The sequence below is a fragment of the Bombina bombina genome, chromosome 1, assembly GCF_027579735.1.
Source record: "Bombina bombina isolate aBomBom1 chromosome 1, aBomBom1.pri, whole genome shotgun sequence".
Classification (NCBI taxonomy): Eukaryota; Metazoa; Chordata; class Amphibia; order Anura; family Bombinatoridae; genus Bombina; species Bombina bombina.
This window is the reverse complement of record NC_069499.1, coordinates 590,544,807-590,564,670: the sequence shown is the minus strand read 5'-3', so window position 1 is coordinate 590,564,670 and position 19,864 is coordinate 590,544,807. Positions and strand designations below refer to the sequence as shown.

The following is a 19,864-nucleotide window of genomic DNA, read 5'->3' as shown; positions in this document are numbered from 1 at the left end:
CCATTATCTAATTTTGGTAGGTGATTCCTAAGATCATGCCTTCGGCAGTCTTTGAAAGTGCAGACCATCAATGAATCAGCAACTTGATTTTGGCACCAGACACAGAAACCTTTACATAAACTTTGATCTATTTTACTTTAATGTTAATTATTAAAATATCAGGTAGGATGCAGGTACATTTGTGCAGAAAGCATTCCAATATTTTAGATATAAAACTGGGTTTGGTGTGTTACATATTAGGGATGGAGCTGCAATTTTCATCTAGTTGTGTCGTTCTACTGCTGATTTTTGCAGGAGCTTTCAGCCTGGCTAACGGGGGGAAGCTCCTGGTGGTTCCCGTGGATGGCAGTCACTGGCTTAGCATGATCCCACTGTTGGAAAATCTGGCACAGAATGGGCACCAAGTTGTGGTGATGACACCTGACGGAAGCATGACCATGGATAGATCTAAACTCTTTGTTACAAAATTGTATCCCATTTCTTTTACTAAAGAGGAAATCCACAAGGTTGTGCACAAGTTTGCTGGTAATCATTTTCTGAAGCAGTCTTCCCTAGGTGTGGTCTTCACAATGTACAACAGCATGGTTGAGTTATTTCACATGTTCCACTCCATGTGTGAGAGTCTAATACTTAAGAAACCACTTATTGAGTATATTGAGGAGGAGAAGTTTGATGCTGTGCTCACTGATCCATTTGTACCATGTGGGGTTATTATAGCAGAATACCTGCAAATTCCATCTATTAATTTCCTAAGGGGTATACCCTGCAACTATGATTATATTAGTGCACAATGTGCTAGTCCCATTTCCTATGTACCCAAACTATTTAGCCAGTACTCAGACAAGATGGACTTTTCGCAGCGTGTAATGAATTTTCTTATTCAGTTTGTAGAACCTTATTTTTGTTCTGGAATTTATGTACCGTTTAATCACCTAGCATCACAATTCCTACAGAAGGAAGTGACTGTTCTGCAACTTCTCAGCAGAACCTCAGTTTGGCTCCTAAGATATGACTTTGTCTTTGAGTATCCAAGACCAGTAATGCCCAACATGGTGTTTATAGGAGGCATCAACTGTTCACTCAAGAAGAAGCAACTTCCCAAGGTAGGACTGTATTATGAGAGTCTTCACTCTTTAAATTAAATATTAAATGTAGTAAAAGCACATATTGATATAAATATTAATGGTTCTGTTTGGTGCTGGTATTATATTTACTACACATTCTAAATATTTTATAAACAAAAATCTAAATATTTTATTCTAATATGGGTGGCTTCTGGGGAATATATTTAAAGGGACACTAAACCCAATGTTTTTCTTTCATGAATCAGGTAGAGAATACAATTTTAAACATTCCAATTTACTTCTATTATCTAATTTACTTCATTCTTTAGATATCCTTTATTGAAGAAATAGTGATGCACATGGGTGAGCCAATTACACAAGGAATCTAAGGTGCAGCCACCAATCAGCAGCTGCTTAGCCTATCTAGATATGCTTTTCAGCAAAGGATATCAAGAGAATTAAGCAAACTAGATAATAGAAGTAAATTAGAAAGTTGTTTAAAATTGCATGTTCTTTCTAAATCATGAAAGAAAAAAATTCGATTTCAAGTCCATTTAAGCACATGTAGCTACTGATTGGTGTATACACACTTTCATGCACTTGACTAACACTCTAGAAGTTAAATAATGACTTTTATTGTAGACCTCATATCTTTAAAGGGACACTAAACCCAATGTTTTTCTTTCATGAATCAGGTAGAGAATACAGTTTTAAACATTCCAATTTACTTCTATTATCTAATTTACTTCATTCTTTAGATATCCTTTATTGAAGAAATGGTGATGCACATGGGTGAGCCAATTACACAAGGAATCTAAGGTGCAGCCACCAATCAGCAGCTACTTAGCCTATCTAGATATGCTTTTCAGCAAAGGATATCAAGAGAATTAAGCAAACTAGATAATAGAAGTAAATTAGAAAGTTGTTTAAAATTGCATGTTCTTTCAAAATCATGAAAGAAAAAAATTGGGTTTCATGTCCCTTTAAGCACATGTAGCTACTGATTGGTGTATACACACTTTCATGCACTTAACTAACACTCTAGAAGGAAAATAATGACTTTTATTGTAGACCTCATTCTTGTTAAAAATTCATATCTGTATCATCGTTATGCTTAGCAATGAAATAATATTACTTTTGATGTGCCAAAAGAAGCTGATATTTCCAGAACAAGCTTCTTTGTTAATACTTTATCTCTATTACTGACCATAAAGTATATTTTTGTCCTTCACATAAGCTTTTTTCTACAATCCACACCATTCTACCTTTAGAAGAAGAATATATCGCCATATTAATATCAATACATTTTTAGATTAGAATGTGTTTGAAGTGCTTCCTACTGCTGCAAAATAGTTTTCCTTGGCAGGAGGTGGTACATTTTTTAAATCATGACGTAATTTAGAATAAAATGTAGCTATGATGGCTTTGCCCTGGCAACAACACAGTCACTAAACATCTCTATGACCCTTTGAAAGTGTTTGTTTTTAGCATTTACAGAATTTAATTAGTTTGCCGAGGTGTTTAGGCATCTTCATATATATGTTTGATTATTTTCACTTTCCTCTCCAGTGGACAGGGTCTGTAGCGCAGACCTGTTGGTCACAGCATGACCATTGTAAAAAGAACATTTAGCAAAATTATAAAAATGCCCCAATTTAAAAAAAAAAAAAAAAATAAGAAAAAACTAACAAAACTGTCAAACCAGTAATATCTTTAGTGGCTAACTAATGAGGAAAATAATTGCAAGATTTCAGGACACTAAATTATATTTATTTATTTATAAAATATTTTACCAGGAAGGATACATTGAGAGTTCTCTAGTTTTCCAGTATGTCCTGGGACCACAAAACATTGCATTGATACAATAGGGTACAATAAAATACAAAAACAATAATAATACACAATAGATGCAAACATTTTACATAGAACAGGTAGGAAATATATAATCAACCATGACAGGTGCATTCTGTTTTGAGATATGTAGAGAGGGATCTCTTAAAGGATATTAGGCTTGGGGAAGGTTTGAAAGTGTGCAGGAGGTCATTCCATAACTGTGGCGCTCGGTAGGAAAAGGAGGATCGAGCTGCTTTCTTTTTGTTTTGGGAATAGCCGGGGAGAGCATTCTGCTCAGGTAGGGTGGGAGCTTCCCAGAAAGGCTCTTAAACACAAGGCAGGAAAGATGGAGGGTGCATCTGGATTCCAGTGACAGCCAGTTTAGTTCTTTTAGCATGTCACAATGGTGGGTCTTGTAGTTACATTGTAGCACAAAGCGGCAGAACGAGTTATACAATATATTAAGTTTATTAAGGTGAGTTTGCGGCGCAGGTGCGTATACTACGTCCCCATAATCCATGATAGGCATCAGCATTTGCTGTACAATCTTTTCCTTTACTGTAGGGCTGAGCCAAAATTTGTTTCTGTACAGGGCACCTAATTTTGGATAAAGTTTAGATGCAAGTTTTTCTATGTGGAGGCCAAAAGATAGATTAGGGTCTAAGAACATACCCAAGTATTTGAAAGAGTGGACTGCGGTAAGCGTGCAATTGGATTTTGTTTTGATGCGTAGATGGGAATTTTGTAAGTTGTGTAATTTAGGCCCAGTTCCAAAGATCATTGTGACAATTTTGTCAGTGTTTAGGAAGAGTTTGTTTTTCGAGATCCACTTTTCTACCTCTGTGAACTGGTCTTGGAGCACTGCTTCAAGCTGGGGCAGATCAGATTTGTTTGCATAGATTACTGTGTTGTCTGCGTACATGTGTACAGTTGAGGATTTGCAGACATTAGGCAAATCATTTATAAATAATGTGAATAGTAGGGGGCCGAGAATGGAACCTTGGGGAACACCACACGTGACTGGGAGAGGGAGGGAGTCACTGTTAGAAACAGAGACATATTGTGATCGATTCGATACATTTGATTTAAACCAGGTTAACGGATGATCAGCAATACCAGAGTTTTTTAGTTTGAGCAGTAGTATGTCATGGTCCACTGTGTCAAAAGCCTTAGCAAAATGAAGGAAAATAGCTCCAGTTAGGTCTCCTTGTTCCATGCCAGTTTGGATGTCGTTGCAAACTTTTAGGAGGGCAGTTGTAGTGGAGTGATTTGGTCGAAAACCTGATTGATCAGGGGTCAGATAGTTAGAAAGTTGGTAATACTCGCATAATTGTGTATGGACACATTTTTCTAAGATTTTTGAAAATACTGGGAGCAATGATATAGGGCGATAGTTAGTAACCAAGGTTAACTCCCCACTTTTATGAATAGGCACTACTCTTGCAGTTTTCCAGAGTTTGGGTATGTATCCAGACACCAAGGATTCTTTAATAAGGGTTGTGACAGGCTTAGCAATTGCCGGCGCACTGAGCTTCAACAGCATTGCTAGGATTTGATCAGGTCCAGACTGTTTTTTCATTTTTAGATTATTAAGGTGTTTCTTAATGACATTGATGGGTACAGGTCTAAAACTGAACTTCTCTATATTGGGTCTTTGCTGTTTTAGTGGGGCCTGATCCACATTTGTAGCTTCAGGATGCGTGCCATTGTCAATCAGGGTGGTGGAGCATCCGACAAAATAATTGTTAAAGGCATTTGCTACTTCTAAGGGGAGTTGCAGGTTTTGGTTATCCACATTGACAGTGGAGGGTTTGGAGTGGATTGGTGGATTTTGTAAGTTATTTATGAGTTTCCAAAACTTTATAGGGTTAGATATGTTATTGTTTAGATTTTCACAGAAATATTGGGCCTTAGCCAATTTTGTTTGTTTAGTGCATATATTTCGCCATTGTCTATATACACAGTGATCATTCATAGAGATATTACTGGTCCCCGTCCCCCCCATCTCTAGTCAACACTTGGCTTAAAAGGAATCTTGTGGCTGTTCACTTTTACGCTAATTTTACATGTGATATGATAAGATACACAAAGGTTTATTGTTTATAGTTATAAGAAGTTTTATTAAAACTCTGTCTGTAATTTGTTAAATCTAGAGTTTGAAAAACACAAAACTTTGTGAGAACAATCGCCTATGATGCTGTAATCCTTTTATTTCTCTTTTTATTTACCATTAAGTCATGGACTCCCATTGGACTAAGGACTTTGATGGATTACATTTACATGTCTTTCATCTTGTAATATCAATATTTCAATAAAGCTCATTTAAAAAAAAAAAGATTTCCTTTTTAATACAGGGAGAGTTCACAGCTGTACTTGTGGGAAATACTGAACCTGGCCACCAGGAGGAGGCAAAGATATCCCAACCAAAGGCTTAAATACCTTCCCCACTTCTCTCATCCCCCAGTCATTCTTTGCCTTTCATCACAGGAGGTTGGCAGAGAGGTGTCAGAAAATTTCGGAGTAGTTCCTTAGGAAGGGTATCTACCCTTCGATATGGAACTGGAGTTTTAAGTAATCTTATCAGCCTCTCAGTGAGAGCATTGATGAAAGTTAGAGTCTGGAGATGCAGGGAGAGTCTTTCTGCGAATCCATCCAGACTCATATTAACAGCTCCTAAGCAATCAGTGTTGACGAGTTTCACTGCCTGCTTTTCATCACTCAAGTCCATGTGAGAAGCGATGCTACAGTCTGTCACACTTGAAGGACCGTGTTTCTGTTCCACAGCATAGATTCCCGTAAGATTGTTTCATTTTTTACACATATGTTAACGCTAGAAAACAGGGTCACAGTGGAACTCCTTTATCTTTATGCAATCAAGGGTTAATATCTCCTGAGGGGGATTGTTGAACAGTGGGGGTTAATCATATTTGTTTATGTGATTTTTGCTGCTTTATATGTGTGAGATGTTTTGGGTTCATAGGCTGATATGGAACGTACAGGTTGATCTTTTACTTTGAGAGCTGCGCAGTTTTATTAAGCTTGGCGCGCTTTTCCTTTAGCAGGGGCGGTCCTGCATTGTGCACCGTGTGACCGGGAGTGGTCACGGTTTCCATTTCCTATTCCTGACTGAGTGACTACGGAGAGGAGTGAGTTTTCTCTATACTGTCTGGGTCATAGGAGGTGGTGAGTGCCCCAGCCATTGGGGGTATAGGTGCTGGTTGTTTTCATTTAATTTAAATAGGGTTACCTAGTTATAGAAGATTCTGATTTTCTAGAGGGTGATCCCTCTATGACAGAATTCGATACCACTGTATATTGTGAGGATGCCGGGTAGTCCACCCCTCTCAATTATGTTCCATATGCTGCAACAGGGTGTTTTCATCAACCAATGTTGAGATGTTAGATGCCACTGATCCTTCCACCTGGGAGGGCTCTTCGTCCCGTGAGGTGTGTCCCCTACAGTCTTCTCATCCTACACATGCAGCTTCCTCTTGCACCGCTAATCCTCCACCTGGAGGGGGCCTTTTTCCACCAGACGTTACTGTGCAGTTCCGTATGGCGATGTCTGCGATCTTAGCCGCTTTGCCTTGTACTGCTACGCGCAAACACATTGTTAATCCATGCACTCCTGCCCAGGGAGCATCATGTAAATTGTTGGTTGTATCCGATCGTCTGAGGATGCAGTTCTCTCTGAGGCTTCAGAGTACGGACCTTCTGGGTTGGAGCCTGCTGCTTTTATTCCTCCAGCAGAGGAGGATTTCGCCTTTAGATTTAGAGTGGCATGACTGCGCTTGCTATTAAGAGAAGTTTTGGCGATATTAGAGATTCCTAGTACTGATCTGCCAGTCAAATCTCAGAACACTAAATCAGATGGCAAATTTGATTAAGACAGTTGGGGAAGGATGGAGAGTGTATTCCCTTTCGTCTATTTCCTTTTTAATATTCCCAGATCCGGGCTCTGAAGTTCAATCCGATTGGCTGATCCAATCAGCCAATCAGATTGAGCTTGCATTCTATTGGCTGATCGGAACAGCCAATAGAATGCAAGCTCAATCCGATTGGCTGATTGGATCAGCCAATCAGATTTTTCTTACCTTAATTCTGATTGGCTGATAGAATCCTATCAGCCAATCGGAATTCGAGGGACGCCATCTTGGATGACATCACTTAAAGGAACGGTCATTAGTCGTTAGGACTCCGGATGAAGAGGATGCTCCGCGTCGGCTGGGATGACGATGGACCCGCTCCATGCTAGAAGGATGAAGATAGAAGATGGAGCCTGGATGAAGACTTCTGCCGTCTGGAGGACCTCTTCAGCCCCGCTTGGATGAAGACTTCGGCCGGATGGAGAACCACATCGCCCGGATTGGATGAAGAATTCGGCCCGGCTGGGTGAAGACGGCTCAAGGTAGGGTGATCTTCAGGGGGTTAGTGTTAGGTTTTTTTTAAGGGGGGATTGGGTGGGTTTTAGAGTAGGGGTATGTGGGTGGTGGGTTGTATTGTTGGGGTTATTGTATTTTTTTTTTACAGGTAAAAGAGCTGATTACTTTTGTAATTTAGTATAGGGTAGGGAATTTTATTATTTTGGGGGGCTTTATTATTTTATTAGGGGGCTTAGATTAGGTGTAATTAGTTTAAACCTCTTGTATTTTTTTTTATTTTCTGTAATTTAGTGTGTGTGTTTTTTTGTACCATAGTTTAGTTAATTTAATTGTATTTAATTGTAGGTAGTTTAGTTAATTAATTTAATTATAGTGTAGTGTTAGGTGTAATTGTAACTTAGGTTAGGGTTTATTTTACAGGTAATTTTGTCTTTATTTTATCTAGATAGTAATTAAATAGTTAATAACTATGTAATAACTATTGTACCTAGTTAAAATAAATACAAAGTTGCCTGTAAAATAAAAATAAATCCTAAAATATTTCAATAAAGCTCATTTAAAAAAAAAACACATTTCCTTTTTAATACAGGGAGAGTTCACAGCTGTACTTGTGGGAAATACTGAACCTAGCCACCAGGAGGAGTCAAAGATACCCCAATCAAAGGCTTAAATACCTTCCCAAGTGAAAGACAAGGGGTGTGTGAGCTGGAGATAGGGTAATCTCAGATTTGCCAACCTCCTGATTGCACTTTTCACCACATATGCAATCAATTTAGGCTATCCAAGAAATACAAAGTGGAAGTGGCGCCAAGTAAGGCTATCTGATTACTTAAGAGAAAAAAATGTGTACCAAGATATGGATGTGTAAAATAAAGCAAATTACTCCAGCTGTGAGTTTAAGCAAAATCCAAATCAATTTATTAATCAATTAAATAATTAAATACTTCTCAAATTCAATGTAATAAGAGGGTTCAATCACTATCTAAAACAGTACATTTAATATATACCTAAAAAATACAATCAATCTCTATCTAAAAACACCAGTGTCCAATTTCTAAAACCTAACTGGTAAGTATGACTCAACCTATTCAATAAAAACAATCTTTAGATATATGTTACAGGGATTAGAAACTTAGTTAACATTACACAGTGCTCATTTCTCTATGAGCTTCGTCAGCAGAGTTAAGAATCAAGACTCGGTGGTCTGATTAACTAATACTATTAGTGTGAGATTTGCTTTTGCAGAAAATATAGTGTCATACACTTGCAAATATAGTCTGTTGTATTCAATTATATGCTCAAAGTATAGACAGCCAATTTCTACTGATCGGGCAAATAGTTAATTTACAATTGAGTTTGGAACTGTTGTTTGAGCCACTGAGCAGCTGCTTCCAGCACCCTTTCAAGCTGCCGCTTAAGTGAGTCCTCTCCACAATCCTCCTGCCCGGAGTTCCGGTATGGGAGGAGGCAAGCTACAGACACTCGCCTATGCTCCTGCAGTGTTTCCTTGAATAAAAGTAGTTATACTGTTTAAAATCTTCTAAGTGTGCACACTTACAGTTTTTTCTTCTTTCTCTCTTCACTCCTACCGTCTGCTCAGCGTTGCGGTAATTCCACTTGCGCTGGCTTTAACGGTCCTGGGAGCCAGAAAACATCTGAGTCTTTTCCAAACAAACTCTGGTGTGGTTTCTACGCGTTTCAGCTCTCCAGGGAGCCTTTGTCAAGATAACCCCCACCAGCTGTGTTGTCTTTTTATACGGTTGTTCCTTATTAACCCTTTCTTAGTATTTTCAAAGTCTTTTCAAAACTCTTAGTTCCATCTCATGTTATTACCCTGTTTGATGGTTATAAACTACATCATATATTCATTAAAGCATTTACAATATATTGTTTCAAACCATTATTAAAAATCGGCTAGGTATTCAGTTAGTCATACTCTAAAATTGAACTTATTTCATTTAGCAATTTGCTTTATAAACCATCCAAATCTAAAATTGGTCTTATTAAAAATTTATTAAGGGATTTTGAATTAGTCCCAACAAATATACAGTTGTAACGTTTTCTTAAAAAAGTTGTTGAAAAAAATAAAATAAAAAAATAGTGGTCAGAATCAAACTGGTGACTTAGTGTTCTAGAGTCCATATCCCTAACCATTATGCTATAGTAGTTTAATGTCTTATTGTCTAGACATATGGGAATCACATATCTTTAACTAACCATCACTTAATGAAAAAAAATAATTTTAGCAAGGTTTTCAATTCTATTTTTCTTCTTCACTGGATTCGAACTCCTGGTACTGTCCTATCTATGGTGGACGTCTTAACCACTAGGCTAGCTGTAAAGTGGTTATATCAGTCTCAATAGTGAACCTGTTATATAGTTTTATTTTGTATAGTCTGGACATTTGTCTCTCCTTATTCTCTATAGAGGATGTAATATCTACACAGTTCTAAATGATGAATTGAAATCAATGTTTATATCTGAATATTATAGTGAAAAAAGATTTTTTAGTAAAAAAAAGGATTTTTATGCCGGATTTGAACTCAGGTCCTTGGACTTTGGAACCTAAACGCTTAACCACTCAGCTATCATTGCTTCATCTTTGTTATCTATACATTAAGGACTCTAATCTATTAGCTAATCCTCACCTACTAGGAAATTAATATAATATTCATCCCTGATTACGGACCATTGGCCCTATCAGCTCTGAGTTGATTACCTTATCTCCTATACTAACTTTATTTATCGACATAACTTTATATATAGATTACCACTCGTGTCTAGTTTCTTTTTGTGGATTATTAACTCTCCTTATTAAGGGATTCATTGCTATCAGCAATAGATGTCTCTTTGGAGAATAATGAATATATACAAGATCCCCTACTTCCAAATTCCACGCTAGACATCAGTACCACTTTAAATACACTAGAAGACTTACTTACAAAGGAATTAAAGATAAAAACTGAATTAAAGTTTATGGAGAAATATATAGAAGTAGGAATGATACCTAGGGGTTTACGTTTAAAAAAAGACTGCACTTTTGAATTAAAAACAGATTTAAAAATTGAATGGTTTGAGGTATTAGAGAAGGCCTCAGCTGACCTAATTACAATTATAATTAAATCAAGAAATATTGCACTTAAAGAAATAAATGATGAGCTAACCAAATCCAAAGTGATTTTTGACACAAAGAAAAAGGACACTAAATGCCTTGAAAAGGAGGGTGAAATTATTAAAAGATTAGGAGACCTGAACACAGACCTTCTAAATAACAAATGGAAAAAAGTTTAATAGGGATAGAGATGATTATAGAACAGACAAAAAAAGTGAAGAACAAGGGATGGAATACAAAATGTGGTTACAAAAAAGAATACACTATTCAGTAAGAGAAAGGAGAATAGATCACAGAATAGACAAGAGAATCAACAGACAACAGAAATTCTAGAACATAACCAGGGAGGTATGAAAAACTCCAAAAATAGAGACTATCCAGATAATAATAGAGGTACTACTAATTATGAAAACAGGGAAATTAGACAACGTGATGAACAGTTTACAGATAGACAACAAAGAGAGGAAAATGGGGAATGGACATATATGGGGGGAAATGGTTATAGAAATCAGAGGAATAATAGGAACCCCCATGGTTACACTAATAATAATCATTATTACACTAATTTTAGAAATTCTGATCGACAATACCCTAATCACTTTAGGAGAGATCATAGAAGAATAGAAACTGATTATTATAGAAGAGTTGAACCCAATTATCAAAGAGAGGATAACAGACCATAACAATATTTTAATGAAGAGAGACAATATGAGCGAGGCTGGTACAACAGGGGTAGAGAAAGATTTGATACAAACAGAAGAGGCGAACAAACACAACAAAATTGGAGGGTTCCGGTCCATAATAGATTCAATGTATTGAAAACAACAGACCAATCGCCCGTTAGGGCTAGTACATCAGCTGATTTTTTAGGAGTGGGCCAGAACAGGAATCATGACCCACCAAGAGGGAAAAGACGAAGAGAGGGGGAAGAGGAGGGAGAGGAAAGAGAGATTTGTTGATTAATGATGGAAATAGTGACCTAATTATAGTTGATACACCCACAGATACAGAGAGTAATGGTATCTTCAACCTTAGTAATCTAGAATTAACTAGGACGCAAGAAAATGTTTTGAAAAAGGGACTATCCTTCGCCCCAACTTCAGTGATGAACAAATTTGAACATTACATAAATATTAACCAATTTGTAAGAAAATTAACTCTAAAAAAGCATTTCTTAAAAAATCCAATTATAAATAACTATTCAGCTGAAAAAAGAGAATATATTCATAAGAATTTTAGACCCCAAGCACAATTTTTTCCAACGCAGGAAAAAGGTAATTATATAGAGTCTTTCGAAAAATTGGTGAAATAAGAACTAGAGGAAATTGATACCAAAAAAACTAAGAATCTTAAATGGAACCTAAGTCTGAAAGAAAAAACAATCTTGAAAGAATTACAATCCAGAGACGATATAGTCATAAAGCAGGCGGATAAAGGAGGGGGTCTGGTGATTATGAACAGCACCAATTATAAAACTGAGGCCTATAGATTACTGAATGATACATCTACCTATAAAAAACTTTTGAGCGATCCAGGTGATAACTACTATTGTAAATTGAAAGAAATGCTAGATGAAGCAAAATTAGCAAATTTGGTAACCGAACAGGAATATAATTTCCTCTTAATTAAGAATTTCAGAACCCCTATATTCTACTTCTTGCCAAAGATCCATACAAATCTTAAAGAACCACCTGGACGCCCGATAATATCGGGTATTGACTCAATTACATCAAATATGTCGCAATATATTGACTTCTTTTTACAAGACTATGTGAAGGAACTCCCCTCTTACATCTCAGACTCAGCGCATTTTTTAAGAATCTTAAGAGATATTAAATGGGAAAAGAATTTTGTACTTGTCACATGTGATGTAATCTCCCTTTATACGAACATAGAACACGAACTGGGAGTGCAGGCTATAGAACATTTCTTTAAGCAAGACCCCAATATGACAGAGATTCAAAAAGTTTTTTGGTAAAATGTATCAAATACATTCTGGGAAATAACTACTTCAAATTTGAAAATAGCTATTTTCTACAAGTTAAAGGTACGGCTATGGGCACAAGGTTCGCACCCAGTTATGCAAATCTATTCATGGGGATATTTGAAAGAGAGGTCATTGACCAGTCCCCATGGGGTGCGAACCTTGTGCTCTATAGACGTTACATTGACGACTTGTTTTTTATTTGGAGGGGTGATACAGAGCTATTAGATATGTTTATCGATGATCTAAACACCAATGGATTTGGCCTGAAATTCACTTATGAGTTCAGTAATCTAAAAATTAATTATCTAGATATAGAGATAGAGATAAAAAATGATGAAATTAAAACAAAAACTTTTTTCAAAAAAGTCGACTCCAACAATTACATAGATGCGGCAAGTTGCCATCACATTAAATGGAAAAGAAATATACCAAAAGGACAGATAATGAGAGTTAGAAGGAACTGCACGGATTTAAGAGACTTTGAGGAACAATCAGAAGTACTATTACAAAGATTTGGGCAGAAAGGTTATAATACCAATAAAATCCAAGACATAGTAAAGGAAGTAAAAAATATAGATAGAGAAAAACTATTACTTAAAAAAGAAAAACCCCAAAAAGAAAGGTATAAAGAAACACTTGATATATCAGTAATCACAACATATTCTGCACAACATAAACTATTTCAAAATATAGTCCAAAAGCATTGGCATCTTCTATTGAAAGATCCCCTAATAGGGCTGAATCTAGGAAGGAATCCAAGATTCATTTACAGAAAGGCAAAGAATTCAAAATCAATGCTAGCCCCCAGCGAGTTTAAAGGAGATATAAAAATGTGCAATAGAGGTTATAGAACCTTAGAAGGAGGAAGAATTGAAGGCTTTTTTCCCTGCCACCAGTGTAAGGTGTGTAAGAACAGCATTAAACTTAAACAAGTTAAATCTGGAAAAGATGGAAGGGTTATAAAGATAACCGATATTATAAGATGTACCGATATTAACATCATATACATGCTACAATGCGACTGTAATTTGAGATACTTCGGACAGACAGGACGAAAACTAAAAGACTGTATACGCGAACATTTACTGGCGATCGAGCATGAGAGAGATGATACCATCTTGTATAAACATTTCAAAGAGGTCCATAGGGGAAATATAGGAGCTCTTAAATTTTGGGGCATTAAAAAAGTAACACTAGCTGGGAGGAGAGGGAATCTGACGAGGAAACCATTAAAGCAGGAGGCTGAATTTATTTTCAATTTTGGGACATTACACCCCAAAGGTCTAAATAGTGAAATGGATATAAACTCTTTCATCTAATCGGACAATCATTTAATTATCTGACGAGTATTAATCTATAACCTTGATTGTACGATAGATATCAATCCCATACAATCAAACGAATAGTTTAATAACCATAAATCATGTGAAGGTCCAAAGGAATCAAATAACATATACACTATTATCCTTGATTTGATATATAAGTCATGAGTTTTAGCTAAATGAGCTAAGATCAAATAAGGAGAGTTAATAATCCACAAAAAGAAACTAGACACGAGTGGTAATCTATATATAAAGTTATGTCGATAAATAAAGTTAGTATAGGAGATAAGGTAATCAACTCAGAGCTGATAGGGCCAATGGTCCGTAATCAGGGATGAATATTATATTAATTTCCTAGTAGGTGAGGATAAGCTAATAGATTAGAGTCCTTAATGTATAGATAACAAAGATGGAGCAATGATAGCTGAGTGGTTAAGCGTTTAGGTTTCAAAGTCCAAGGACCTGAGTTCAAATCCGGCATAAAAATCCTTTTTTTACTAAAAAATCTTTTTTCACTATAATATTCAGATATAAACATTGATTTCAATTCATCATTTAGAACTGTGTAGATATTACATCCTCTATAGAGAATAAGGAGAGACAAATGTCCAGAATATCCAAAATAAAACTATATAACAGGTTCACTATTGAGACTGTTATAACCACGGTACAGCTAGCCTAGTGGTTAAGACGGCCACCATAGATAAGACAGGGCCAGGAGTTCGAATCCAGTGAAGAAGAAAAATAGAAAAATTGAAAACCTTACTAAAAAATTTTTTTTTTCATTAAGTGATGGTTAGTTAAAGATATGTGATTCCCATATGTCTAGACAGTAAGGCATTAAACTACTATAGCATAATAGTTAGGGATATGGACTCTAGAACACTAAGTCACCAGTTTGATTCTGACCACTATTTTTTTATTTTATTTTTTTCAACAACTTTTTTAAGAAAACGTTACAACTGTATATTTGTTGGGACTAATTCAAAATCCCTTAATAAATTTTTAATAAGACCAATTTTAGATTTGGATGGTTTATAAAGCAAATTGCTCAATGAAATAAGTTCAATTTTAGAGTATGACTAACTGAATACCTAGCCGATTTTTAATAATGGTTTGAAACAATATATTGTAAATGCTTTAATGAATATATGATGTAGTTTATAACCATCAAACAGGGTAATAACATGAGATGGAACTAAGAGTTTTGAAAAGACTTTGAAAATACTAAGAAAGGGTTAATAAGGAATAACCGTATAAAAAGACAACACAGCTGGTGGGGGTTATCTTGACAAAGGCTCCCTGGAGAGCTGAAACACGTAGAAATCACACCAGAGTTTGTTTGGAAAAGACTCAGATGTTTTCTGGCTCCCAGGACCGTTAAAGCCAGCGCAAGTGGAATTACCGCAACGCTGAGCAGACGGTAGGAGTGAAGAGAGAAAGAAGAAAAAACTGTAAGTGTGCACACTTAGAAGATTTTAAACAGTATAACTACTTTTATTCAAGGAAACACTGCAGGAGCATAGGCGAGTGTCTGTAGCTTGCCTCCTCCCATACCGGAACTCCGGGCAGGAGGATTGTGGAGAGGACTCACTTAAGTGGCAGCTTGAAAGGGTGCTGGAAGCAGCTGCTCAGTGGCTCAAACAACAGTTCCAAACTCAATTGTAAAAGAACTATTTGCCCGATCAGTAGAAATTGGCTGTCTATACTTTGAGCATATCATTGAATACAACAGACTATATTTGCAAGTGTATGACACTATATTTTCTGCAAAAGCAAATCTCACACTAATAGTATTAGTTAATCCGACCGCCGAGTCTTGATTCTTAACTCTGCTGACGAAGCTCATAGAGAAATGAGCACTGTGTAATGTTAACTAAGTTTCTAATCCCTGTAACATATATCTAAAGATTGTTTTTATTGAATAGGTTGAGTCATACTTACCAGTTAGGTTTTAGAAATTGGACACCGGTGTTTTTAGATAGAGATTGATTGTATTTTTTAGGTATATATTAAATGTACTGTTTTAGATAGTGATTGAACCCTCTTATTACATTGAATTTGAGAAGTATTTAACTATTTAATTGATTAATAAATTGATTTGGATTTTGCTTTAACTCACAGCTGGAGTAATTTGCTTTATTTTACACATCCATATCTTGGTACACATTTTTTTTCTCTTAAGTAATCAGATAGCCTTAATTGGCGCCACTTCCACTTTGTATTTCTTGGATAGCTTAAATACCTTCCCCACTTCTCTCATCCCCCAGTCATTCTTTGCCTTTCGTCACAGGAGGTTGGCAGAGAGGTGTCAGAAAATTTCGGAGTAGTTCCTTAGGAAGGGTATCTACCCTTCGATATGGGACTGGAGTTTTAAGTAGTCTTATCAGCCTCTCAGTGAGAGCATTGATGAAAGTTAGAGTCTGGAGATGCAGGGAGAGTCTTTCTGCAAATCCATCCAGGGAGCATCATGTAAATTGACGGTTGTATCCAATCGTCTGAGGATGCAGTTCTCTCTGAGGCTTCAGAGTACGGACCTTCTGGGTTGGAGCCTACTGCTTTTATTCCTCCGGCAGAGGAGGATGTCGCCTTTAGATTTAGAGTGGCAAGCCTGCGCTTGCTATTAAGAGAAATTTTGGCGATATTAGAGATTCCTAGTACTGATCTGCCAGTCGAATCTAAGAACACTAAATCAGATGGCAAATTTGATTAAGATAGGTGGGAAAGGATGGAGAGCGTATTCCCTTTCAACTATTTCCTTTTTAATATTCCCAGATCCGTGCTCTGAAGTTCAATCCGATTGGCTGATCCAATCAGCCAATCGGATTGAGCTTGCATTCTATTGGCTGATCGGAACAGCCAATAGAATGCAAGCTCAATCCGATTGGCTGATTGGATCAGCCAATCGGATTTTTCCTCCCTTAATTCCAATTGGCTGATAGAATCCTATCAGCCAATTGGAATTCGAGGGACGCCATCTTGGATGACGTCACTTAAAGGAACCGTCATTCGTCGTTAGGAGGACTCCGGATAAAGAGGATGCTCCACGTCGGCTGGGATGAACATGGACCCGCTCCGCGCCGGAAGGATGAAGATAGAAGATGGAGCCTGGATGAAGACTTCTGCCGTCTGGAGGACCTCTTCTGCCCCGCTTGGATGAAGACTTCGGCCGGATGGAGAACCACATCGCCTGGATTGGATGAAGAATTCGGCCCGGCTGGGTGAAGACGGCTCAAGGTAGGGTGATCTTCAGGGGGTTAGTGTTAGTTTTTTTTAAGGGGGGATTTGGTGGGTTTTAGAGTAGGGGTATGTGGGTGGTGGGTTGTTGGGGGGGTATTGTATTTTTTTTTACAGGTAAAAGAGCTGATTACTTTTGTAATTTAGTATAGGGTAGGGAATTTTATTATTTTGGGGGACTTTATTATTTTATTAGGGGGCTTAGATTAGGTGTAATTAGTTTAAACCTCTTGTAATTTTTTTTTTATTTTCTGTAATTTAGTGGGGGGTTTTTTGTACTATAGTTTAGTTAATTTAATTGTATTTAATTGTAGGTAGTTTAGTTAATTAATTTAATTATAGTGTAGTGTTAGGTGTAATTGTAACTTAGGTTAGGGTTTATTTTACAGGTAATTTTGTCTTTATTTTAGCTAGGTAGTTATTAAATAGTTAATAACTATTTAATAACTATTGTACCTAGTTAAAATAAATACAAAGTTGCCTGTAAAATAAAAATAAATCCTAAAATAGCTATATTGTAATTATTAGTTATATTGTAGCTATATTAGGGTTTATTTTATAGGTAAGTATTTAGTTTTAAATAGGAATAATGTATTTAATGATAGTAATTTTATTTAGATTTAATAAAATTAGATTTAAGTTAGGGGGTGTTAGGGTTAGACTTAGGTTTAGGGGTTAATAACTTTATTATAGTTGCGGCGACGTTGGGGGCGGCAGAATAGGGGTTAATAATTGTAGGTAGGTTGCGGTGACGTTGGGGGGGCAGATTAGGGGTTTATATATATAATGTAGGTATCAGCGGTGTTAGGGGCAGCAGATTAGGGGTTCATAAGTATAACATAGGTGGCGGCGGTGTCCGGAGCAGCAGATTAGGGGTTAATATTATAATGCAGGTTGCGAGGATGTCGGGGGCGGCAGTTTAGGGGTTAATAAGTGTTAGATTAGGGGTGTTTAGACTCGGAGTTCATGTTAGAGTGTTAGGTGTAGACTTAGAAAGTATTTCCCCATATGAAACAATGGGGCTGCGTTAGAAGCTGAACGCTGCTTTTCTGCAGGTGTTAGGTTTTTTTCAGCCGTCTCAGCCACATTGTTTCCTATGGGGAAATCGTGCACGAGCACAATTTAGCCAGCTTACCGCTATCGTAAGCAACGCTGGTATTACAGGGAGAAGTGGCGCTAGATTTGCTCAACGCTCACTTTTCTGTCAGCAATCCACTCTCCGGGTGTGGTCACCTGGGACAGATGTTCTCTACAGACATTCCCTTTATCTGGGGATAAGGTCTCCATCCGAGGGGTTTTCGGATATTTGTAACTGGAAGGGGATGCCGGATGAGAATCTCAGGATGTCCCGTCTCAATACCAAGTTACCCATTGATGGGTCGTGGTTCAGGGATCCTCAGGCCGAGCTAATGGATACATTAGGGGTGCCTTGGAGGTGCAATACAATTTAGCCTCTTCTACCATATCACTCTTTCCTCAAGTGGTGGAACGGACCTAGCAGGAGCAGGCGTCAGTGATACTGATTGCTCCATTGCGGCCGCAAAGATTGTGGTTTGTGGTTTAGTGGGGATGTCGTCTTCGCCTCCATGAAGGTTACCTTGTCGCAGGGATCTGCTGGAACAAGGCCCCTTTGCTTCATTTAATCTTATTTCTCTGAGGTGGACTGCAAAACGATGCTAAGTCGTAGCCAAGAGATTGTTTTCTGAGAGGCTATGGTCCTCTCCTTCAAGCGCGTAAGCTGGTCCCTCGTCATCTATCATAGTTGTGGAGGACCCCTTCTGCTGTGAAGAGCGTTCATTTAAGTCTGCCAAGATTCTTTCCTTCCTCCAGGATGGTCTGGAGAAGGGCCTCTTAGCTAGTTCCTTGTTGGGACAGTTTTGGCCCTGTCTGGTTTGCTGCACAAGAGGCTCGTTGAGCATCTGGACGTACAGTTTTTTGTTAGGGCTCTGAATGCGATCAGGCCAGTGTTTTTATCTATCTGGGAAGCGTAAGGGTCAGAAGGCATCTTCAACTTCCTTATCTTTTAGTTGAGGAGTGTCATCTGCTTGGCATATGAGACAGTGGGACACAAGCCTCCTCAGAGATTTAGGTGACGTCCTCTTGGGTCTCTAAAACGAGGCCTCTATGGATCAGATTTGTTGGGCGACTACTTGCTCCTCCTTACATTCTTTTTCCTAATTTTTAACAAGTTATTTTTTGCTTTTGTTGAAGCAACCTTTTTTTGCAGGCTGTGGTGCCCTCAGATGGGGGTTGCCTCTCCTTTTTGCCCTTCCGTCACCATTCAATGTCCTCTGGAGCTTGGGTCTAATTTCCCACAAGTGAGGAATGCAGCTGTGGACTCTCCCTGTATTAAGAAGGAAAACATAAATTATGCTTACCAGATAATTTCCTTTCCTTCTGAACAGGGAGAGTCCACAGCTCCCGCCCGTGTTCTCCGATGGGCATCCCTAAATTTTAACTTGTTCTTCTGGCACCTTTTTTCACCCTGATATTTCTCCTACTGTTCCTTGTTACCTCGGCAGAATGACCCGGAGATGAGGGAAGTGGGGGAGGTATTTAAGCCTTTGACTGGGGTCTTTGCCTCCTCCTGGTGGCCAGGTTCAGTTTTTCCCACTAAATATATAAATCCAAATACCCATATCTAAACGGACAAACCATAATATGATCATATAAATGTAAAATGTAAGGATCGCCAAATAATGTGCTCATCTACCGGAAATACAACAACCATAACATGTAATAAACAAAACTAAACTAATATAAATGAAAATACCTATCATAATAGCAACATGAGTGTAAATGTGAACAAGTGATGTGTAAGATATAGCGAGTGTATTACTCTCCATACTGGAAATATGATACGTGTTAAACTATGGTGCCACTATATGTATATAAATGCAAATACAATCCAAGTACTTCCACACAGG

At 37.5% G+C, this 19,864-nt stretch overlaps 1 protein-coding gene across 1 annotated transcript in view; it reads left to right on the top strand.

Moving 5' to 3' along the window:
- The first annotated feature begins 227 nt into the window (after nt 1-227).
- LOC128645687 (UDP-glucuronosyltransferase 1A1) overlaps nt 228-19,864 on the top strand; it is a 111,678-nt gene continuing 92,041 nt past the window's right edge. The window contains exon 1 of the mRNA XM_053698877.1: nt 228-1,103. Within this exon, the coding sequence (XP_053554852.1) occupies nt 243-1,103 (861 nt within the window). The 5' untranslated portion in view covers nt 228-242. The remainder of the gene's footprint in view (nt 1,104-19,864) is intronic.